The 25756-nt window shown below is 42.4% G+C and overlaps 1 protein-coding gene across 14 annotated transcripts in view; it reads right to left on the minus strand.

Annotated features, from left to right (window-relative positions):
- camta1a (calmodulin binding transcription activator 1a) overlaps window positions 1-25756 on the minus strand; it is a 346100-nt gene that overhangs the window by 13399 nt on the left and 306945 nt on the right. For 13 of the 14 annotated variants that reach the window (XR_012594914.1, XM_074643582.1, XM_074643587.1 and 10 more), the window contains 8 exons: window positions 22032-22158; window positions 21190-21324; window positions 5423-5613; window positions 5105-5301; window positions 4919-4997; window positions 3446-3794; window positions 2883-3358; window positions 1040-1218 (listed from right to left, as the gene is read on the minus strand). Coding sequence is in view for 13 of the 14 variants with exons in the window: in XM_074643582.1 (XP_074499683.1) it covers window positions 1040-1218; window positions 2883-3358; window positions 3446-3794; window positions 4919-4997; window positions 5105-5301; window positions 5423-5613; window positions 21190-21324; window positions 22032-22158 (1733 nt within the window). In the remaining variant the exon portion in view is untranslated. Of the gene's footprint in view, window positions 1-1039; window positions 1219-2882; window positions 3359-3445; window positions 3795-4918; window positions 4998-5104; window positions 5302-5422; window positions 5614-15841; window positions 16776-21189; window positions 21325-22031; window positions 22159-25756 lie in introns of those variants that run through there. The other variant, XM_074643593.1, reaches the window with a different exon arrangement.

Genomic DNA, 25756 nt, shown 5'->3' on the forward strand with positions numbered 1-25756 from the left:
GTGAGCCTCGTTGCCAGTTGGTGTAACCATGGCAACCTGTGCCAACCTCATGTGACCCAAGCAATGATTTGTGAGAATCAAAGTCTGAATTAATTTAAAACATATATTAACCCTAGCAAAGTGAAATCTTACACTTACAGTTAAATTTGTCATGTTATTGACGTTACAGAGCTGTCCGTCTGTTATGAACATTGTCGTCACTATCACATTGTGTCCGGTGTTTGCATACTGTAAAATTTCATCGGGAAATAGTATGCAATTACGCGCACTATTGGTTTCATACTAAGGTTTCTGATATACGGAAAAAATCGTTTCTGTTTTAGCGTACTAAATAGCATGTTAGTGTGGAATTTCGGACGCAACCTTAGTGTAAGAATGAAGCAGGCTATCTAAGACTTCCACTTATGATCAACTTGTACATCTAACTTATACTGTTTTGTTCTTTAGTACAGTAGTGGCGGATGTAGGAATCAAAGTCACAACAAATTAAAAATGCTTATCTTTCCATGCCACGTAAAGCAATTTAACAGCTGATAATATAAATAGTTTATTTTTAGTTTATTTCTTTGACTGCCTACAAACTTCATCAAAACTCTAGTGGGTGTAAATTAAACTTCCAAAAAAGTCGACACAGATAATAAGCAATTCCGAGCCACTGCCCCCTCCAACAAATAAAACGGCCTCTCTTTTCAAATAGACATCTCATGTGTTTATACTTTTGAACGAGCCATTGTGGCATTATGCTTAATACAAATACCCTGTTTCAACAGGATATACTGTACACCAAAATGCAGTTTCACTCTGACTTTAAATTGGCAATATAATGTACAGTATGTGCTGCATTTATAAACGTGTTCTTTGTTACTGTCCACCCATTTTACTCCCACAAAGTAGTAACCTTTCTGGACAATAGCAGGGTGTAACAAAGCATAGAAAAAAAGATGAATGCAGTGGGGAGGACACACATTCTGCACACACACCCACACACTGGTAATGCAATATGCATATCTGCTACTCCCTGCCCCACGGCGCTCCTTACCGTAGGTGTATGATGCTTGGCAGCTGTTCCACGTCTCCTAGGTAGTTGGCGAGCCAGTTCATGGTGTTGCTGACCCCTGACGTGTCTAAGGGCACCGAGTCCGCTGCCGTGAAGTTCTCCCTTTTGATTCTCTCTGGCGTTGCTTCAATGATGTGCTCTGCCAGAGTCATCATATTGGCCTGTTTTGTTGGGACAAACAGAGATGACTGAGGGGAGGATCCACCTTGTCGATGTTTATCACTACATATAGTCGAGTGTCAACCTTTTTTAGTGAACTGTACATAATCTTTAATGCCAATAGAGTGGAATAAAGAGGAGAGCGATACTGTTAGAGGCTGGAATTCCTAATCCAGCACTTCATCTGTTGGAGGAGTAGTTAGACTGAGATGGATGGCTGGAAGAATCCCTTGGCTATGGAAGTGGATCAATAGAGAGTTTATTATGCAGTGATGGTCATCGACAGAGTGCCAGGTTGGCCTGCCGCATGCCGCCTACCCAATGCAGAAGGCGGACATAAAAGAGGTGGCACGGTGCGGTTGTGTCCAATTTAAATCTCATCTCGCCATGCTCTCTTCACTGGTGGCAATGTAATTCATGTGAATGCCACTTTCCAAAGTGGTCCAATTAAGGGCTCTTTCACAAGCCATGGTCTGTTTGGCTAGTCCGAATCAGAGTCACATTGATACTTTTGTTTTCTATTTAGTCTGGTTCAGTTTCACAGTGCACAAAGCAGTGTTTTCACTTTGACTTCGCACTGTGCTCACGAATCCCTTCTCCTCCAGTTGATATCAAATCACTTTATAAACGTCATTGTTTTTGTAGACTTTATTTAGCATATTCTGTACGTTCTCTTCGGCCCAGATGTCAAGCAAACTTCTGCAGTCCAGGTCAGTCCTCTCCCACTCATGTTTACCTGCCATTTACCTGTGTCCATATCAACAAACGACCAACACAACCGGTCCGAGACCACCTCTCGATAGCGTCTCGGACTGGTTGTTTTGGTCTGCACTAGAGTTCGATTAAGACTGAATAAATGTTGGCTTGCGAAAGCACCATTAAATATCCATACTGCAAGCTCCCTCTGATAGTACAGTGTATGTAATATAAGACCTAGAAGACCTAGAACGCTCATGATGAGTGGTGCAGGAATTAGTCCTAAAACCCTGAAATGAGTTAGCATTTTAGCACTTCTGGTTCCCCCATCTGGAAATGAATGGGTTTTTGGTTAGATGCTTGAAATAAGGTCTGTGGTTAACACAAGCTTAACGTTTTAGCGTTTTGTTCAACAATATAAAATACGCCAGAAAATATCCCACTCTTTTTGAAGCCTTGTCTTCAAAAAGGTGGTTGCTAACAAATGGCTAAAAGAGACTGCTAAACATCATCACACTGAACACTAGTCCGCCGTTAGCTTAGTGGTGTTGAAGTGAAGTCGTGCGACCTTGGTGTAGTTTGTTTATAGCCTAACGTTAGCTTTTTACTTCTGACGATTGCATTCACGCTTAAAAAATCATAAAAGTGGTGTTCATTCGTGGAGATTATCTTGCTGAACAAAATGTGAAAGTATCATAAACGTTTGTTTGCCACAGAGTTTAATTTCTGCAATAATCGAAAATCCAATGGTAAAATCCCATCGGCTTTTTGTTGAGGGGAACCTGTGCGATTCTGACTTCCGGGTTGGCCTAAAAACATATTATGCTATATATGCTATGCTATTTCTGTGATACAGGCATTTAAATGAACAGCAAAATGTCCTTTGTCCGAATTATTTTTGAACCTTTCATCTGTACTAGTGCATTTTCCACACATTCAGCTGACCGAGTACACAGCTGTTTATTCTCACCTGCAGGTCATCCATCTGCGTCAGACAGTCCTGGTTCTCCAGATCTTCCCGATAGGATAACAGTTCTGCGTCAGCCATTTCTCTGTCAGCCATCACCAGCATGCCGAGCTGTTCCCGCTGACGCAACCGGCTGACCAGCTTCTCCTTCCCCAGGCTGCTGCTTCCACTGACCCCCAGCGACTTCCTCCCCATGCCGCTGCTGGAGAAACCCTCTCTGGAGGTCCATCTGGTGGTCCCCGTGCTGCCTCCCGTAGACAGGCCCTTGTCTGAGCTCAGGCCCTCCGAGGACAGGCTCTTGGGGCTAGAGGACAGCTTGTGGAGCTGTTGCTGCTCCAGGCTCAGAGGAACAGACATGGCCTTGTCAGGCCGAGTCTGGAACAGTTCTGGGTTGGGTTTGTGTTTTTTAGCTAGCGGGAGGTCTCGTTGGCCCTCGCTGCTGTAGTAGTTGGAGGGCTCCGACCTGGGCCTTCTCAAGTCTGCAAAAAACATATAACAATTAGTTGCATAATACATTAAAAGAGAGAGTGAGCTTAACTAGTGTACAGTAAGAGAACTGTACTGGCCTGGATTGAGGCTCGTGGTGCAGGATGTGGTTGTCGTGGTGGCAGGACCCCCTTTCTTGCTGCCGGGTGCTACTCCGCTGTTGTTCGCCCAGCTGACCATCCAGCTGTCTGTGGTGGGGGTGTCGGGGGCCGGGGAGAAAGACATGCGAGTTGCGGGCGGTAGAGGTGCTGGTGACTGCTGCTCTTCCCTTTGTAGCTGCTCCAGACATTCAGCCAATTTGGTATGACCACGAGATCGGGCGATGGAGAGGGGTAAGCGACCCAGAGAGTCCGGGATAGCTAGGGCACGTCTGTCCCACTTATACAGGACCACTGCTGCTTCCAGGTGACCCAGCGCACAAGCCCACATCTGGATGGGAAAATGAAAGGTGTAGAAAATGTAGCAAAGGGAAACAGAGTTAATGGGCTTCATTACACCAGACTGTTTAAATAAAAGCATCAATCTACACCAACTACAGGCTTCTGTCAGGACTAGGGCTGTCAAAGTTAAGACAATAATAACGCGCTAATTCAAATTCCTTTTAATGCCACTAATTTCTTCAACGCAGTAACGCAATCAATCTTTTGGAGGTTGTAGCAGGCTTAGTTTTAAAGCTAAAAGAAGTGAAGATACAGATATCATATGAAACTGTAAAACCTAAGTAATCCGTTGGTACCAACCATGTCATACTAGCTTGTCGCAGAGGAGGCTAAATAACGCTCCAGACTTATGCTAAATTAATGGCCATTTTCAAATTGGTCCGTTGACCTCTGACTTCAAGATGTGTGAATGAAAATGGGTTCTATGGGTACCCACGAGTCTCCCCTTTACAGACATGCCCACTTTATGATAATCAGATGCAGTTTGGGGCAAGTCAGAGTCAAGTCAGCACACTGACACACTGACAGCTGTTGTTGCCTGTTGGGCTGCAGTTTGTCATGTTATGATTTGAGCATATTTTTTATGTTGAATGCAGTACCTGAGAGGTACTTTTGTGTTGTTAATTGATTTCCAATAATAAATATATACATACATTTGCATAAAGCAAGCATATTTGCCCACTCCCATGTTGACAAGAGTATTAAATACTTGACAAATCTCCCTTTAAGGTAAATTTTTTTTTTTAAAAGTTATTTTTTTGGGGGCATTTTTCCATTTTTATGACAGGACAGTGGATAGAGTCTTGAAAGGGGGGAGAGAGAGAGAGTGGATGCGGAAAGGGCCACAGGCCGGATTTGAACCCGGGCCACCGCGGTCAGGACCAAGCCTTAATACATGGACGCCCGCTCTACCAACTGAGCTAACCCAGGCGCCCCCTTTAAGGTACATTTTGAACAGATAGAAAACGTGCGATTAATTTGCGATTAATCGCAATTAACTATGGACAATCATGCGATTAAATATTTTAATTGATTGACAGCCCTACTCAGGACACATCACACAAACTCAGATTTTCTTGCTCACACTGTTCTAAATGACTTCAGCTCTCTTACCAGAGGCGTGCAGGAGAAGTGATCTACATTGAGAGGGTCCACTTCTAACTCCAAATCAATACTATCAGCGTGTTTGGTGCTGGACGGAAGAGAGGAAACAATTAGTATCTCGCTGCTATTCAGTGCGATGCACACCAGTTACAAACCAAAAGCGCCACAGTATTTTACAGAGGATTTTGTTCTCACCGCCACTTGATGAGTGTCTGGATGAGGGTGGCGTAGCCCTGGCCTGCAGCCAGGTGAAGGAGTGTCATGCCTCTGAAGGTCTTGGAGTGGATTAAATGTTTGGACTTGGCCCAGCAAGCTCTGCTCATCATCTTCTCACAGACCACGACGACACGACTCTCGAAGGAGCTGCTGGCCTGCGTCTGACCAGATAAACACTTACATACACAAAAGGGCGCATCATTATTGGTTGTTGTCTATACAAAATGTGCTTGCTGTGTCCTGTCACACGTACGTCTTTACGCACAACACATGAGTGGCGTAACGTGGCATTTTTACCTGTGACTGGCTGTTGTTGCCTCCACCTCCTCCTCCGCCTCCTCCCCCTCCTCCTCCTCCTCCCCCTCCCCCTGTTCCTCCCCCAGCTCCGCCACTCCCTGCACTGCTCGACTGCTGGTGGCTGGCCATCTCCGCCATCCTCCTCTCCATCTGCTCCAAGCGCTCCAGGATAGACATTCTGAACTGGTTATCTAGGTGAGCAGTGGGACACAAGAAGAAGAAACACGTCAGCACACTAGGAGCATCCAGTGTGCAAAAAAAGAAGAAAAAAATGGCTGTCTTTTGCTATTACCAGCACAAACAACCCCGTGTGTCCTGACAAGACAAATGATCACACAGTATGCACCACAAGCTGCACCAAATATGTTGCTCTGAGCAGACTGTCGCAGTGACTTCTTGGGGCTTAACATCATGAGGCACACAATCAAATGCATTAGCCTATTTCTGAGATACTGCAAAGCTGATGAAGTTAATATCCTACTTTCAGCTGTAACATAAAAAAAACCTTATAATCATTATTAATCTCCCCAGAGTGTGAGTGAAAACAATAGCATCAATCATCAACTTCATCAAAACATTGGCTTTACTAAAATAACCTTTAAAGCCCATCAATCATCCGCTAATGGATGCCGTCACTAAACTCCTGCCGCCATCTCTTCTGCGCCACTCAAACGCAGGAGCCCCGGCAGAGTAATACAGGTTGAACGATTGGCCAATGAGCGGGGGCATGTTGAATGTGTCCACCTTTTCACAAAGGGCTTCAGACACGCTCTGGAGGGGGGAGTGTACAGCTGAAGGCCCTCTCCAGCTGATTAAGTACACCCTATTTTGGCCCCCGTTCCATGAGCATGGATGGTAGGGGGACCAAGATGCCGACAGTACAGAATCAATCCAGCCTTTCCATACGTCGAGACGGATGGAAGTGTATAGTATAAGACTTCAGAGTGTTCGTATGCTTCTTAGGAGGCAACTACTGCTTTGCAACCTGTGTCAGTCAGTGTAGTTTTGCGGGTTGTCTCTGCTCAGGTTTACAGCCTTGTCAGAAATATAGAACACACTGCATAATTCAATACGTAAGTGAGGAGAGGAGAGGGCAGGGCAAGTGACTTTTAAAGACTAACATGTATTTTAATTAGTGAAACAGACACAAAAAAACAGGGTGTAACTGAAAAATGAAGCAGACTGTGACTGCTGTTTTGATCACTACACAAAATGCATTTTACTGATAGTAAAAAATCCACACACTTAAAGCAGCAGTGGGTAGAATTGGAGCGAATATGATTAAAAAAAGTTATATTAATAAAATGGTCACTATATCCTGACAGTAGTGCATGAGACAGGTGGTCTGAAAAAAAAATCATGTGTCCTCCGGTGCTCCTAATGCTATCTGCAAGATTTCATACAGAGGAGAAAAACAACCAATCAGAGCAATGTTGAGATAAGTTGAGGAAATACCAAGCACCGCCCACCAGCCGAAGCAAACTTTCTCATTTTACAGCTAAACAGTACAATACAAGATGTTTCTGAAAACATATGAAGTGAGAAATAGGCATTACAGTAACAGAATATTGATTCATATTTGATCAGCGCTGCATAGTTTGACCTTTTGATCGGAGTTTGCGAGTGATTGACAGCTGCCTCTGTTGAATGAACAGCCAACAGCCTCTCTCTCTCTAGATTTTTCAAAGCCTGAAAACAGAGCCATGAGGAGGTGCAGAAGTCTAGTTTTTCTCTCAGAACACTTGAATTACAATATGCTGAAAGGTTATTATGGAATTTTTTCCAAATGATGCCAAAAACATTCTGCCTACTGCACGTTTAAGTAAACACTACAATTTAAACCTGTTGCAATACATTTATGTAGGATTACAAGACACAAAGTTCACTGAGACATTTAGGAAACCACTCCATAAACACTCACCTACACACACAAATAAACAACAAACACACACACGCACACGCACACACACACACACACACAAAGTATGCTGTGTACAGACAGTGGAATGGGATGGGCACAGAGAGCCCACTGCAGCAGGGAGTATAGAAGACTGCATTAGCATTCCCCATTTAGCCACTATGAGGCCGTTTCTGTGGCAACCTGCTGCCGAGCGGTAACTAGGCGACAGGAACATGGCTGTGTGTGTATGGTCTGCCTGCGTGCTATTGGCTTATTGATGAAGGGGAGGGGAAGGACTCAGGCAAAAAAAAAAAAAAAAAAAAATGGAGAGAGAAAGGCAAACAATGAAAAAAATAGAGTCTATAAATCTTCTTTGCTGTGCTTTTGTGTACCTGGCCTACTCTCTTTTCTCCGTGTAGACGCCGTAGGTAGGGACCTAATGACTCTAAGTGGGGGAGCCCGCGCAGCACGACCTGGTGACATTTGCGCTTTACGGTATCTTGGCAGTCACGGCTCAGGGCTCCGTGGGGAGCTAATGTCACAGTCAGACCTCCTATAAGCCGGCGTAAAAGAGGTCAAGTAACTGCTATCATTGGACAGAAAAACATAATGTCACTGGCTGGTAAATTAGTGCTCTTGGTGACAACATGCTGCACTGTGAATAATGCACTTGGAGGACAACCCTGAGGTCTCTGTGTGTATGTGTGTGTGTGCTGTACATCGTCTACGTGAGTCGATCACTGTCTTATCAAGCAGGAAAAACGCTCGAAGTGCTTCTTCCTGTGTGGGATCCATCTTCACCTATCCACATGGTGACTTGTGGAAACAGGTGAAGATTTGAGAGCCTGTTCAAGACTGAGTGTTGATGTCAGGAGGGGAGTCAGAGGGTTGAGATAGGTCACAGCACTACAACCTGACTTGGTACAAGGCTATGCACTCCCTCTCCCTCTGGCTGACATGGAGAGGGGGTGGGGGGGACGTAGACGGAGAGATGGAGAGGGAGAGAGAGAGATGGAGAGAGAGAGAGAGAGAGAGAGAGGGGATAGTTAGCGGTAGGCTGACATGTCTTTGTTCAGACCCAGTGCTGCAGTGTGCTGCAGTGCAGATGATGTCATCTCCACCTGCTGCCTGCTGCTCCAAATGCGATGCACGTCCACTGCAGAGGGAGGATGGGGGCTGAGACGAGTGGGAGGGTGGGAGAGGGAGGAGACGCGGAAGGCGAGCAGCCACACAGAACTGGAACAACACCGTGACGTCGTCGACGCCCTCCCACTCTCCGGTTTACTCCCTTGTGACGGCGTGTGGCGGCAGACGTGGTCACTCTCGCACATTTGGGGCAGACTGTGACACGCTATTTTAAAAAAGCAGTTGGGCGCAAAAACGAGGCAGACAACCGCTCTCTTAACACTTGAATATTCGTCAGCTGAGGTGTAAACTTACAGCTGTCATGACACACATATGCCTTCCAAAGCAAAGCAAAGTTTCTGCAAATGAGTTCACTCGCTTGTGGAGATTCTTCTTCTTCATCTTCCCCTTGCTTTTGGTGATGCATTCCCCTGCAGGACTTGGACCATTGCTAACTTTCCCCATCCAAATTAGATATGAAAAATAGAAAAGGCGAGAGAACTCATCCTAAATCACACTGACTTTCATGCTCCATCAATTCTCTCACACTCCTATCTGCCTGAACTCCTATCTGTTATACCGTGGAGTGTTACGGTAAGTGTTATCAAGTGAGAGTTAATGACAAGAGCTAAGAGAATGAGGTATTTTTTTCTGTACAGTCTGTTACATAACAATTAAAGTGTGTGTTTTGAAATTACAGTGCTGCTAAATAATGACCTGACTTGTCTCCCCCTTCGAAGCGAGAGGAAAACCTCTCACCTCTGGGACGAAAGCCTGGAGAGGACGGGAAAACTCCACACTTCGGGTCTTTTAATAGAGCGACACTTGCCTCGGCTAAAAAAGGGAACGTTGGAGTGTGAAAAAACACCCACGTAATACTCTGTGACAAGAGGTCTTGAACTTTCATGACCGATAACCCAAATGAGTAATTTTATCGCTTGCCTTGGGAGCGATGCTCATTATAATAAATTACCAGTGTTGTCATCATGAGACCGACCAGACACTGGCCCGTGACCCGGTCCCATCATACAGATTAAGATGCTATAGGCTACAAACATGAGGGGAAAGTCCTGCATCTGGTTCTGCATAAAATCTATAGCATAAGTATAATTTCTGCGCCTGATCTCTGTGGATCTGCGGATGCTTCTCATTAGCTTCTCTCAGAGGACACTCATGTCCTCTGAGAGAAGCAGAGAGAGGAGGACCCTGCCCCATGTCATCTGTCTCATCTCTGGGACGTGGCAGCAGCTCCTCGTGAGACAGGTTGACATACAGACAGATGGGGTGGAAGGAAGGATGGGGCTGTTCATTGAGGAGCACAGTGGGAGTGAGAACAGGCTGAAAGAAGGAGGAAGAAGAAGACAGCAGGAGAGATTACAGTTAAAGAAAGTACAAGGGCGAAGTGAGATGAGAAGACAGGAGTAGGGTTATTCATATAGTGAACTTCTGACAGAGTGTGGGAGGACATCTTTAATCCTCCCTTCTAAACCTCTGCTTGTGTTCACGCCAATCAAGTTTAACGCTGGACCTCATTATCGCCCCGCAGCCAGTCAACTCCTCACATGTAAGCCGGCAGGAAGACCGGAGGCCAGCCTCCCTCTGGCTCTCTGTGTGAGCTGACTGACAGGGGCTGGTATTTGTGACCGTGCAGGGGAAGGGGCCGGGCCATCTGGCAACAGCCCCTCGCAGCTGGAACACATGGCTGTCTGTTGATCATAGGCTGACTTTACTTTCACATAGTGGAACGAGTGGTTGTGGTTTTTCTTTTGTTTTATTCTCGTTAGCAGAGTGATAACAAAGGATTTAATTTGTTCATTGTTTGCGATAGAGACATCTTTCTTTTGTACAATCTGTTGCTGTGGCATCAAATCAATCCATCCATCAGTCTGCTTTATATGGCTTAACCTGTTCAGGGTCGCGGTGAGAGGAAAGGTCCAGCATGGACAGGTCGTCAATCCATCCACACATAAACAGATACATTCATTCACATCCACACCTAGACATCATTTTGACTTTCCAGTTCACCTAGGGCTGGGCAATGTATTGATATTTTATCGATATCGTGATGTGAGATTAGATATCTTGGATTTTGAATATTGTAATATCATAATATGGTGTATACGTGTTGTCTTTTCCTTGTTTTAAAGGCTGCATTACAGTAAAGTGATGTGATTTTCTGAACTTACCAGACTGTTCTAGCTGTTCTATTATTTGCCATTTAGTCATTACATCCACATTACTGATGATTATTTATCAAAAATGTCACTGTGTAAATATTCAGAGAAAGCACCAATAGTCAACCCTACAATATTGTCGCAATATCAATAGAGATATTTGATCAAAAATATTGCGATATTTGCTTTTCTCCATATCGTCCAACCCTAAATTCACCTAACCTGTATGGCTTTGGTGTGTTGTAGGAAACTGGATCCCCTGGAGGACCATATAGACTCCATAAAAGCAAATAAAATGACTACTAAAGATTCATACAGATTTAGTTGTGCTTTTTGCCTTTAAACATGTTTGCTGTTTTCTAAATGGTAAATGGACTTGCATTTATATAGCGCCTTTCTAGTCTTCTGACCACTCAAGGCACATTTACACTACATGTCAGCATTCACCCATTCACACTCACACGTTCAGACACTGATGGCGGAGGCTGCCATGCAAGGTGCCAACCTGCCCATCAGGATCTAATCTAGATACACATTCACACACCAGTGGCACAGCCTTTCGGGAGCAATTTGGGGTTAAGTATCTTGCCCAAGGACACTTCGACATGTGGACTGGAGGAGCCGGGGATTGAACCGCCGACCTTCTGATTGGCGGACAAACCTGAGCCACAGCCGCCCCTCTCTGTTAGGTGATCGTCCATGTTTTGTATGCCCTGTCCCTCAAGCCATCAGTTGTCACATGGGCAAATGTTCTTATGGCTTTACTGGTCTTGAATAGTTTACATGCAAAGATTTGTGGCAGACAGTGGCTCAGATTGCACAACAAGTAGTGCTATGATATTGGATTGTGGGTCTGTCATAAATGCAAATACAGATCCCACTGTTCTGATTGCATAAAACAGTTGACTTTTTTACTCAGATTTTATGCATATGGTGGTGTGGTTTTTATGTGCCTTCAAATGGGGTCGTGTTTACCGTCTTCAAGAGAAGAGTCCATATGAACGGGCATTCATATGAACTCTGATGTGGTATTCAAAACCTTGTAAGTGGAAAGTTTCTGAAAGCTCCGAGTTCACGAGTTGTGACGTGTTTGTTGACGTCAGAAATGGCGGAGGCCATGGAAGTTAATTTTCGATACATAATAAGTTAATATATTGTAATTTTAGTCGTATATTATTTTTCTTCAGAATTTTATAATAGGTCTGAGGACAATGTTGATATTCCCAACTGCCTAATCTTTATCCTCTGTCATTATGCCTTTGCATTTCCTGCATTATGTTACCCACTTGCTTGCTTACTAAATTGTTAGCCTCTGTGGCTTCTAGACGCTGACAGTAACGTTATTATTGCTGTTGCTTAGCAGCGGTGTTCTCACGACTTAACCAGCTGAATGCCAAGCATATTGTGTACACGACTTCCCATGTAACCACAAGCTCACGAGTTTCATTTGAAGGCACCATTAATACTATGACAGTTTTTCCTAAAATTAAAAAAAAATAAAAAATCAAGATGTATCACCTTGCTTAAAGTATTGCAATATAAAATATTGCAATATATTGAATGGTAACCCCTGTATCATGATACGTATTGTATCGCCAGATTCTTGCCAACAAACAGCCCTATCTCGCATACAACAATGTGCAACCTGCACGCAATAGCAGAAGTCCTTCACATACCGGTCAATCAACATTTAGATTTAACGCCTAAAAACACAAGTTAAGTCAGCAAGACGCCTGGAATTATTCTCTTACTGTGTAGCGCCAAATTACAACAGCAAAAGGTGGAAAAAAATGCAATATTCTGAGGCATTACGTCCTGTCAGACTATTCTGTCTCACCCCTCTTTCAACAGAGGATTTATTCTCAACCATATACAGCAGCTTAATGACCGCAAACAAAGGTCACAACGCTTGAATGATACTTTTCTGTTCCGCCATAAAGGTGAAGCAGCTCTTAACCTACTGGCATTTGTCCAGCTATATAGGTCAATATGATAGTCTGAACGCTGAATAGATACATTGTGTCATATTGAAGGTAAAATGCCAAGAGTGCACGCCGCGGGGATTTACTGTCATCCACTATCCCACTAATAGAGTAACACCGTATTGGCTTTTTGTCTTGGAAAGTAGTAGTAGTTTGATTTTTTATAGATTGATGCAGTAACAAGTACATATCATTAGCTTCCCAATTTGCATAAACAACTATATACTGCTTGACACATCCACTGCAGGCAGGAGTGCAAATGAGAGACGATGAGTGGAGAAATCATTTCAAAGATGAATCAATCTGATATAAGAACACCACAACCCAAGGGACAGGACGTCTCCAAAGCTTTCCATTAATAGTAAGACAACACAGTTAGGCTAAATGATCTCTCAGCCTATCCTCCATTTTACTCCAAATCTTTTTGTACATTGTACTTCTTTCTTTTGTCACATACTGGAATCCTATCTAGGGTGTATTCTAGTGAAGGCAGACAGTAGACCGAACAGAGCTATATACCTGAGACTATGAGCCATTTTATCTTGAATGTGATATAATGCATGCTTGGTTTGAGACCATTATTATTACCCCCTCTGTTCTAATTTGGTTTTATGACAACTCAGAGGGATACAACTGCACAGCATGAACAGGGAGTGAACCTGAGTTTAATAAGTGCATTAGCAGACTGTCCCACTACAGAAAAACAAAACTTACAACATAACGTAAAGAAGCACTTTCCCCTAGATTATAGTTATTAATATACTGTACAGTTAGCTAAGAATCCAGAACAATAAATGATCCCCTTGTGCTATATAAGCAGACAGGAGCCTGTTAGCACAGAGGTGGACAATATCATGCATATTTCAAATCACAGCGAAGACAGATTTGGATGCATAATATAATGTAACCCAATGCAAACCACAAGCTATAGATTTAAAACTTACCAACTTAGCTTGACTTGACATCTATTTGACAGTCACACCACAAACAACACGTGATACTATAAGCTTCATGATGGCAAAATTAATGAATAATTGCATTACATAGACAAGGTGTTACTGTCTTTATGCCTACTAGACTTAAATTTAGGGCTAGGCGATAATTCAATAGGATAATATATTGTCTTTTAATGGAATCGTATCATGATGAAATCATATATCGAGATATCATTATACACAATTACATCGTCTAAATTGATAATAAGCACATACTGATGTGAAATGTTTTGAGGGAATATCATTTGAAGACTTCAATCGATTAACAAACGGTGTATATATGGAAATATTCATTTGTTTTTTCTCTATAATTTCACTTGAAACTGTTTATGTTCATTTTTTGCACTATTGTTATTAATTAATTGAGAAAATACTCAATACTTTTCATTTGTTGAGTATTTAATTTATAAAAAAAATAAGCTTTACCATGGTGGTTATGTGTGGTTATATCACCCAGCCCTACTTAAATGGATGGATGAACTATAAGGTTAAATAAATAAATAAATAAAGTAGCATCACTGTAAGAAATGATGCGCTCTCTCTTTAAACATACCTCTTTAAAACCTCCTGTCTGGGGTGATCCAACACCTTTCGATGTGAGCAGTCACTGCTGCTGTTACTACTACTACTATTGCTTCTGTTATTACTACAAGAGCTATACACAGTAGCAGTAACATATTTACTAAAATGACATGAATCCTGCTGTTATATTTGATATTATAAGATATCTTTAGGCAGGAAGATAGATAGTCAGTCTTTAATGTCCCGAGGGAGGAAATCCATTTTTACAGCCTACACATGTTCATGCCCCCATGAAAAATGCATACAGTTCACATAACGTCATATATACACACACGTCTACATTCATGTCCCTAGAAACGTATACTTGCATACACATATCCACACACCCACACATATCTTTACAGTATTTTATTGGTTTATTTTATGTGGGGTTATGGCAAAGGGGGGCAAAACTCCTGCCAAAGTGATATTGTCAATATTAATATTGCTACTCATGCTTCTGCAACAAGCACACAACTAATAGTGCTACTAGTAGGACCAAGATATAAACTGTTCCGACTGCTGCAAATTATACTTTGCATACTTGGTATTACTACAATGAATTCATATGCATTAGACCTATGTAAAACATATTCCACAAGACTTTGCAACTTCGGTTCTGTTGTATTGTGTCTTTCAGTTCTTTTACTACAATGTGGTGCTATGCATCTTGTGCCATGTGCATTGAATATAGGAAGACTTCACAGACGAGCAACAGGTAGATAAATGTATATCTCAATGTATATGTCTCACTTTGAATAGTAAAAAGGAAAGTTGGAAAGTTTGAGGACTAATAAAAGGGGGTTAAAGTGAAGTCGCTGTCCACAGATGTGTGGTGCTGAAACGCTCAGAGGCACGATGGATACTGTACTGGAGCAACGTGGAGTTTTTTTTCATTTTTTTTTTTTTTTATCTCGCCCTATTTTATCTCTTTAATCACTCCGTGCTGTTGTTAATGATAACATCAGCCTCGGATGTGATCTGAACTCCTGAAACAACAGCATCTCACCGACGACTCGCTGCATGGCCCCGTTAACCTGAGCAGCACTCACAGGGATGCGACAAGCCTCAAATGCGCTAGAGCAACTAGCACACTTTGAACACGTGAAGCAGCTCTAGTAGCAGCTGGTGCTTTATAAGGACAACCAGACTGAGACACGATGTGATAGCTCCAACAGACCAAAACACACTAAAAACTGGCAAGACCGTGCAAATGTAAGAGGCAGGTTTTTGCCAAAAAGTACCAGACTTCGAAAACAAAAACAAAAAAACATGTGCACAAACTTCTTCAAAATGTGCCAAGAAAGCAAATATCCTACTGTTTTTTTCTGTCTTTGACGATGACGGTGTCTTGAGGAGTCTTTAATATGCCCATGCAGGCACTAGTCGTGAGTCAGGAGTTGGCTATACTATCAACGTCAACTCTCCGGTGCTCTGCAATGAGGCAGAGTCACATGAAACACTTGAAGAAAAGCATGTGGCTAAAACCAGACTACTTCTTTAAAACTCCGCACAGAACTATGAAATAAGAACTTGCTTGCTTGCATGCTCAATATTCGAGGAAAAACGTGTAAACGTCAACTTCTTCTTACACGAGAGAGGCACAGAATAATGAAAACAACACAAGCAAAACACAGCACAGCACTATACAGCCATATAGGTTTGAACTTAACACTTCTAACCTTCTATCTTATTTTCCATTGGTAGAGTCCACCCCAAAGCAAAAAAAAAAACAGCTTCTTTTGTCTTTTTGTTTTAGGAAAAGCAGGTGTCATTCACGGGCATCCTGAGACCCAGAGAAGTCCAAAACCAAAAGCTGCATGATTTCACTCAAATTGCCCCCCAACACACACACAGCCTGGCGGTCGGACCAACCGCATGGTGTTAACACGGAGAAAGCAACAATAAGAAGAAAAAAAAGAAATATCCTTTTGGTGTATCTCAATCTCAACAGAGCACTCGTCAACAATAGAACAAAGTGAGGGAAGAGAGCGACGTGAGGAGAGAGAGAGAGAGAGAGAGAGAGAGAGAGAGAGAGAGATGGAGAGAGAGAGAGAGAAAGAGCGCTCACTACTGTTCTTCCTCTATTAGCCCCCTCCTCCTCCTCCTCCTCCTCTTCACTTGTTTCACCTCACACACATACACACTTTCCTTGTGTTTCTAGTAGTCGCTGCCTGCAGTAAAAACGACCAAATACCGCTGCTTTGGAGACGTTTTACGCGCACGTGCCGCCGGTAAACAGACGCCCTAATCTGCCTCCTCCTCCTCCTCCTCCTCCTCCTCCTCGAGCCGTGGTCCTGCTCCTAAAAGCTAACCCCTTATCTTATTATCATTACTTATTCGGCCAGTAGAATAAGAATAAGAATTGTCAAATCTGCTCGACGCGTAATTCGGTTCCCTGTGGGCGCCTCTTCACGGAGTCTCTCTCCATCACCGGAGAAAGTCGTTTCACAACAAAAACACGACTGGATTTTTTTTTCGCCCGTCTGAAACTAAATCTTTTTTCTGTTTTGCGGTAGTTTACCATGTTTACCCAAACACGCCCACTCCTCCGCTCCTGCATTGTTTGTCACGCCGGTGTAGTGAGGCTCACTGTCAATACGCTCCTCTCTGAACACTAACAGTCACTATATATGCGGCTATGCGGGGCTGTGATTTCTGGGCAGCTCCCAGCGAACCTTACCAACCGGCTCGGGTCGTGTCGTGCCGTGCCGTGCCGTGCCGTGCCATGGGGATCTGACTGAGGCTTATGAGGGACTTATTGTGGCGGACGAGGAGCGCTCTGCAGCTCCGACAGCGTTTGTGTCCTGCCCATGGCTCCGTATACCTGCAGTGCTGCAGAGGAAAAAGCGCCCCTTCCCCCACTCTGCATTATGACAAATCAAGGCAGGCAGGCAGGCAGCTGTGCCATTAGCACATCATAGCACAGTGAGGCTTCCGTGGGAGAACTAAACTCGCAAAAGCTGTGCAGCTCACAAACATATTGCGCGTAATGGCGCGTAATGTCAGCAGCCTATAGTTAATCAGGTGACTGGTTCGTAAGGGTTAAGTTAGAAGTGTCTGTACACAGTCACACTATAGGTGACAAGAATGTGGTCACATTTTGAAAGTAGGGAGATGGCCAGATGAGAAGAGCTTCTCCTGTTGTGCTTCAAGACATTTATCGATGTGATGATGATGCACGTGGCCAAGTGATTACATCCTGCCCTACTTCTGAAATAAGTTATAAATGGTCTAGATATGACAGTGGAAATTGAATTTCTCTGTGATTGCAAGGGGTAAACACATCACTTAGAGCAGGTCGTCCACCAATCGGAAGGTCGGTGGTTCGATCCCCAGCTGCTCCAGATCACATCTTGATGTGTCCTTGAGCAAGACACTTAACCCCAAATTGCTCCTGAAGGCATAGCCTCTGCTGGGCAGAGTTGGCAGCTTAACAGCCTCTGCCATCAGTGTGTGAATGCTGACATGTAGTGTAAAGCGCTTTGAGTGGTCAGAAGACTAGAAAAGCGCTATATAATGCAAATCCATTTACCATCATGGCATTTTCCTTTCCCGAGAAAAAAAGACAACCAGTGCAGAGTTTAACATGCGCTCTGCGCCAGTGTCGCTGTCAACAGTGTGCTAGTGCTGAAGCTGCTGGTCACCTCTTGCTTTATACCATGATGGACCCCGGAGGAGAACTCATTTCTTGTAGTAACAATCCATCATGTGTGTGATTGGCACACAGAAACAATCCTTCCATTTTGCTTTTACTAACACTCTCCTCTCTCTATCACACAGCAGGTACACACAGGAACTCACATGGGGTGCCACATCAGCTTGACATAATGTTACATAACTTGTAGACACAGGTGTGGAACAATGCACACACATGTGTATGTATATGTCTGTTGAAGTATCACACAATCTCAGTGGTTTTCAACTTATTTTGTGCTGTTTTGACGCTACTGCAAATGCCCTTTTCTACATGAACCATCTTTCTCTAACAATTTTAGGGACAAATGGCTGGATATTTGGACGCAAAAGAGAAAAATTCAGCTGAAATGCCACAAAACCTTACAAATGAAAATCCCAACAATCTTTTGTGGTTCACTGCCATGCCATCTTCATCCTCGAACAGGAGACCACAGATCGGCACACAACAACAAAAATAGTGAGCGATGGCAGGCAAGGGGTTAATATAAGTAAGGTAATAGGGTGGGCTGTGTTTTTCCCTGAGACAGTCAGCTCCTCCTTAACTGGTTCTGTGAATGGGCCAGTGAGGCAGTAGGGTATGAATGGCGGAGGGATCCACTGGTGCTGCCGTGTATGGGAGCCGCCAGCTCTCCATTACTCACTCCCACTCCCTCAAGGGCCGTCTGCAATGCAGCTGTCCTGTGAGCCGGTGCTTCGCCGTGCCCTACTTTATCCTGTCAATGCTCGAGCACTGCAGCAATGCTTCCCCCAGCAGCACACACACATTCACACAAACACACGCGCACACACACACACACACACACACACACACACACACACACACACACACACACACACACACACACACACACACACACACACACACACACACACACACACACACACACACACACACACACACACACACGCATATAGAAACAGGCAACATACTCATTAGATTCTGGTGAACGTGCGTAGGTCTTCTGAATCACAGACTTCATTTGAATTTAAACAGAATGGAAATTTGCCAACCCTGCAGCATCTGTTGTTGTTGTATGTAGAAGACATCTACAATGCTGATCTACTAAAGCTGTTTTACTGAAAGAGGATCAAACAAAACTATTTGCAAAGACTCATAAAAAAACAATGTCCAAATTTGTCTCTTATAACTCTTATAGCTTTCCTATTGGCTGATTGTAAAGGCAAGATGAGACAACGAGGCGTTCTCACGGCACTGACCTTAAAATTACACTTTAAATATGATTTGTGGTATTTAACTTGCACATCTCAGAACAACAGACTGCGAAAAAACATCTCATTCAACACACATTAACACGACACAACAACAAAGTTAACTGAGAACCATTGCTCTTGGGTAATACCAAGTGGGGATGGACGGTATGGTTAAAATCAACAACACAAGAATCTTTTTCAGAAATTAACATACTTAATAGTACAGCAATATCACGCAAAGTCACATCTGTGACAGTCTAATAATAATATATCCAAATGATTCATTCATTATAATGGACTGTTCCACTGCATTACATCAGGAACAACTCTCAAATACATTTTTATTAATATAGTCTTCAAAGCTACAGTTGCAGAAAATAACATTTTGTAATATTTGCTGAAACTGTCACTATATCCTGACAGTACGGCATGATACAGATAACCTGTGAAAAAATCCTGTTCCTCTGCCTCCTTTTAGAGCTCCTAAAGGCATTTGCAATAGTCCACCACGGCCGAAGAAAAACAACCTATAAGAGCAATCTATCGCTGCTCGCGAAGCTCGTGAACTAGATGTGAGTCATTAGGGGCCTAGTACACCCAATATTAGGTTTGATCGTCTATTCACATGGTAGATCACTGAAAGGTGGTATAAAAGAACACGACAGCGACCTCTAGCGACCTTATCAATTATTACTGGAGCAGAAGCGGAAGTCAGGCGCTGTAGAATAGACAGCATGAAACTCCATATGGGTTGGGACACCAAACACAGGTGTTCACAAGCGTTAAGTTTCACTTTAACATTTGATATGTAATTATTTTTGTTGCCTAAACTTAAAGAAGTAGTAGTTCTAGCGTAGTAGGCCCCTAATGACCCACATATATGTTTCTTGTACCGATATTTCTCGCCTCAAATGTTTAGCTGTAAAATGAGAATGTTTGCTCCGGCCGGTGGGCGCTGCTTGGTTTTGGCTCGACTTTTTTCAACATGGCTGCCGGGTCACAAACTTTTTCATTTTACAGCTAAACAGTACATTACAAGATGTTTCCGAAAACATTTGAGATATGCATTACAGTAACAGAATATTGAATCATTTTTAATCGGCGCTGCCTAGTTTGACAGTTTGATCGGAGTTCATGAGCTTCGCGAGCGGTGATTGACACCTGCTTTAGAGACTCCTCGGCTCTGATTGGTTGTTTTGGTTTGGGCGCGGTGGAATCTTGCAAATGCCATTAGGATAATTAGGAGGAGGTAGAGGAACCTGATTTTTTCCACAGATTATCTGTCTCAGTCACTACTGTCAGAATATAGTACCAGTTTGCCAGTTTGAGCAAATATAACAAAACACTATTTTTATTACCGACTGCAGCTTTAAATGCAGTTTTCTCCAATTCATTAATTTGGACAGCAGAATTTTATATTATAACAATACAATTCCAATACAACAAACTATTGTCCAGCCCTATTACCAACAAAAGGTGCCCTCGCACAACTCTGATAACAAGATTCCTACACAATCTCTACACATACGGTGTAACAGAAGCCAACTCAAGGATTTTTTTCATGTCCTTTATCATGTTTGGCCGAGGACCAAAGAACCAGCTTGTTTTATTATTAGAAACACAAGATTTTATATTCAACTCATTATCTCCTTTTTATCGTTCTAGCTTCGTGCCCCTGTCTGATATGAGATGTAGCAACATTAATCCCGACCAAAACTCAACCCCAGCTGAATATCTGCAGCATTTAGCAACAACAACAAACATACAATGTGTATGTATCGCATGCCTTTACTACGTACGTGGATAAAAAAAATTTAATGTCACAATTTATTTTTTTGGCATTTCCTAAGCATTTAACAATATCCTGCAGACTTGTCTGTCTCCAGGGAAAGCTAATGCATGTGAAGGAGTAAGCTGTGACAAATTGGTTTAAAGCAGAGCTAGAGAGAGGATTTATAATGCATGATGGTCCGGCAGGTCATTAATCAAAATTAACAAAATCAATAAGGGAGATTTGGAGAGCCTGATAGAAGAATCAGAGAGGAAAAAATGAGGGAGGACAGATAGGAAGAGTCAGGGCAAGGGACCGAAGCGAACGTAAATCTGAGCAGAGACCTACCATCCAGCGAGAGCCAGTCGTGCTGAGATGATGGCAGTGAAGGAAGAGCGCGGGCTTTGTACTCAAACACCACCGAGTTGGAGATGATCTGGTTACTGACGGCCACCTGCAGCGTCACCAGACCTGTGTCATGAGCTGGAGAGGGAGAGGATGATCAGAAGTCGGTACATATGAAGTGTCTACACAATGTTACTATTACGCAGTCAGATTTGACTGGCTCAGCTTTCCATGCACGAGTACAGTCAGCGTAAACAAAAAAAATAAAATAATTTAGGGCTTAAATCACATGGCTTTATTATAATACTATAACATTATTACAGCAACTCACATGCTGCCACATCAGGTGGCTTAACCTGCTACATATTTCATTTATTTGTTTGGATGCTTTTTTGACTGTTTGATAGACATACAGTAGCTTTTGATACAGGATTTTAAAAGGCCAGTGTGTCGGATTTGGCGGCATCTAGTGGTGTGGTTGCAGATTGCAACCAATTTGAGTACCCCTCCACTCACTCCTCCCTTTCCAAGACTGCAGTAACGTGAGCCTCTGAGTGCAAAACCATGGTAACGCTGTTCTCCTCACTCAGAGGCCATCCTTACCATAATAACACTAATATAAATATGTGATTAATAAAATATCTTGTTTAAACTAAGCACCACAACCCTCCAAACCCATAGACCTGAAAACAACAACATAGAAATCATAAAAGGAATGTAAAGTTTATTTTGATGATAGAAATTGGCTTACTGCTGAAAAACCAGTAGTAGTAAAGTCGGCTCCTCTTATGGTTCATTAATAACCTCCTCATAAACATCCCTTTTTCTTCTTTGATGTGTCTTACCTGGGCAGTAGCAGCGCAACACCCCTGGTTGGATGAGCGAGGCTGGGACTGAGATCTGGTCAAACAAGCAGCTGTAGTTGGAGCTGGCCTCCTGCCAGGGCCCAGTGATCAGCACCTTAACTCCACCCTGAAACAAACAGGACACATGGATTAAACAAAGTCATAACACAACTGCCAGGTCAGGTTTCCCTACTTCCATTATTTGTTGTTACCCTGCCATCTAGCGTGCAAAGATAAGAATGACAGTGAGGAACAGAAAATAACTCTGACACTGATCTCTGCTGCCATCATGTGGACAACCAACGTCATTTGACTACACCGTTTTTTTCTAAAGGACTCAACTGACACTAAAATATTGTGCTGCCCTCCAGAGGTTTGAGGAGGGTATTACTGCTGACAACATAATACTGACAAGATTGTGCATTACATAATCATTGAGTGATGGAAAAGGGGAATTTGATGCACAAAATAAGAGACCCACTTAGACCCATTTTTTTTGTATTTTCTAAGGGGGGAACTGGGGGTCTTCAGGGGGAGATAGCAGGTCAACAGTATATGTCACATAGAAGTGATGTACATCATCTGACAGCTGGAAACCTGAAGATTAATTTGAGATGCAGCTCAATTAATTAATTAACTTAATTAATTAAAATAAATTGTGAAAATCTATAAGGGCTTAGAACATTATGATGAAAGTATATGATGGCTTGCATGCTCTATTATGTCTCAATGTCGCAATTTCTTGGGTTGATACCATTTGTTACACAGATTTGATGCTAAATTTAAGAATTGATCAAAATTAGCAATAATCCCTCCAAAATACAACATTAAGACACCAAGACCTTGAGGAACACCATAGAAAAAAGCCATGCTGTGATTTGGTATCAAAAACTTTTGACATTTAGAGATTTCTGCAAGAATTGCACTTTTCGGTGATTGGATGGCGAGCACTTCTGTTCTGGAAACTGCTCAGAAACCCCCTTAATTGGCAATATAGCTAGGAAAGCCATTCATCCTCTGAATGCTCTAGGTCTGTAGTTTGTGGCTATGAAGTTTCATGAGGCTGTGATTATCCTAGAGGTCACCACAGGTCATTTTATACAGTGATGTCAAGTTTAAAAAAAATGGTCTCACTAGAATGAAATAGCTACTATGGGGACTGACATCATCACACATGAATACAATTGGGCTCATTGGATCCACAAAAGTCTCAGCTTTCCAGTCATACCCAATTTATGCAACTGTTTAGGGACCCCAGTATGCAGAAATATTCAAATACACCTTCTTTTTTTTTTTTTAGAATAGGCCAAAATAACACATTTATACTGCTTCTCAAAAACTTGCATGTTTCCCCCCCCCCCCAAACTGCATGTGATTATCATAAAGTGGGCATGTCTGTAAAGAGGAGACTCGTGGGTACCTATAGAACCCATTTTCTTCACATCTTGAGGTCAAAGGTCAAGGGACCTCTTTTGGTATGTTTTTAGCCTCTGGGAATACTTGCTATTGAAACACAGAGTGAAGAAAAAACTATGTGAATGCTATCTCCTGAATTTATGTTCATTTATGCAATGGCAAATTAAATATTATGATCAACAAAAAAGGCTGTGTAAAGTTATGTGTTATTAATGCACCAACCCTAAATCACATTTGGTTTCATTGATAGAGATCTGACATTCTATGATAGATAATGTTGTATTTGCATCTTTACTAAAAAGCTCACTGTTCTTTTCTGCCTAATCTGGTTAATATTCAGTTCTCTTTAGCCTGGAACTTCTCTCTCTACTTCTCTGTTATCCTTCGTTACGCAACTATTTGTGGCACTTTTAGTATCAGTGCAACATTTTGAATGCCTTCCAGGACAGACTGTCTGAAAATAGCTTTTGAAAAGTAAGGGGGACATGTCCCTCTATCCCCAGAGGAAATTACTGTATGCCCTAGTATAAATGACATGAATTCAAGCTGAACATAGCTGCAGTTGTTTCATAGGCAAAGAACAAACTATTTACAGCCAGCTTTGAAGCAGGGGTGAGTGTTTGAGAATCAAATGATCAGAAGATTGATTAATCCAAGTATGCAGCAGCAAGGTCAGTTGTTCTCAAGTTCTTGTTTTTAGGCCTTTTCATCAATGAAGCTTGTAAATAGTTTTTTGACTAGTGTGTATATATTTGAGCTAACACTTCAGTTTGCCACCTGCCTTGTCACCTTTCTCTGTGATAAATTAAAATTTTTCTTGTAAGAGTTCAATTTCCTAATTTGGGGAAACTAAAACAAAATGTTTCTCAAATTGTTGAAAATAAACTGTTTATGCATGAATCACCCTTAAATAAGGCCAATCATTTTCACTTCATACAGACAAATAGAACAATTAAAAATGATTTCCATCAGTATTTAATGTCCCCACGCATCCAAAAGGACTGACTATACACACATAAAAAAACGGAGAAGGTCCCTGAACTGTCCATTAAAATCACTGAAAAGTCTTGAGAATCTAATGGACATTTACAAGAGCAGTTTAGTTATACATTCACCTTTGTTTTTGTTTTTAAATAAGAGGTTTACATAATTGGGCTAAACTTAAAGAATAACTTCAGTATTTTTCAACCTGGTGTCTAAGTGACTTAGCTGATTTCGACAATGTGGATGCGACGCAAGATTTCAGTGCAAGACTTCTCAGAGCGAGACACACAATAACAAACAGATTGGATCAAGGGAAAGGTAAGAAAAATGTTTCATTTCTCTGTAGGGTCCTTTCCATAATGTTGTCAGACACTTAATACGTATACTGTAATACCAGTGGGAAACTCCAGAGTCTGAAAAGTGAAGCCAATGCTGAAGTGCCTTAAACTTGCATTCTTTCTAATAGCCAGCAGGGGGCGACTCCTCTGGTTGCAAAAAGAAGTCTGATTGTATAGAAGTCTATGAGAAAATGAACCTACTTCTCACTTGATTTATTAGCTCAGTAAACATTATAAATATGAGTTTATGGTCTGAATTGCTAGTTTCAAGTCTTCTTCAATACAGCATGATGTTCATTTAGTAAATTATGGTGACATTTAGAGTCAAACAGACCACAAAGCAGGGTTTGCTTTAGGTCGTGGCTACCTTGTGATTGACAGGTCGCTACCGCGTTGATATCCGGTCTGGGAGATGTCCGTGTTTTCATCTTACAACTTTAACCCTTTCACAGTGTGTTTTCAGCTCATGAAAGTTAATTATAACCTTTTTGGTAGCCTGAAGATGTCTTATTCAGCGTTCGGTTGTACTTAGCTCCAACCTCTTGTGTCATTTCTGGTTGTAAAAAAACAAGATGGCAAATACCAAGATGGCGACGGCCAAAATGCAGAACTCAAGGCTTCAAAACGGCAGTCCACAAAGCAATGGGTGGCGTGACAGTGACTACGTTCACTTCTTATATGCAGTCTATGTATAATACACATAATAACAATCTGAGCCTGTCAGTGGCAAAAACAAGCACTTAATAGTGCAGTCTAACGGCGCCTGCTGCAGCGCTCTCCCTCAATACTGGACCAACTTCAAAAATTGTCGTCCCCATTAGTCACTTAGAAACAAAAACATGGGGAAATAGGGCCCAGGGTTGAAAAATACTGAAGTTACCCTTTAACCTATTTAAAACACGGTTTCTAGTTCGAAAGGCGGAATTGACTCTTAAAATCTGTTGAGTGGAGTTGTGGTGATCCCCCCCAAAAACCAAACAAAATAAA

The sequence above is a fragment of the Sebastes fasciatus genome, chromosome 8, assembly GCF_043250625.1.
Source record: "Sebastes fasciatus isolate fSebFas1 chromosome 8, fSebFas1.pri, whole genome shotgun sequence".
Taxonomy (NCBI): domain Eukaryota; kingdom Metazoa; phylum Chordata; class Actinopteri; order Perciformes; family Sebastidae; genus Sebastes; species Sebastes fasciatus.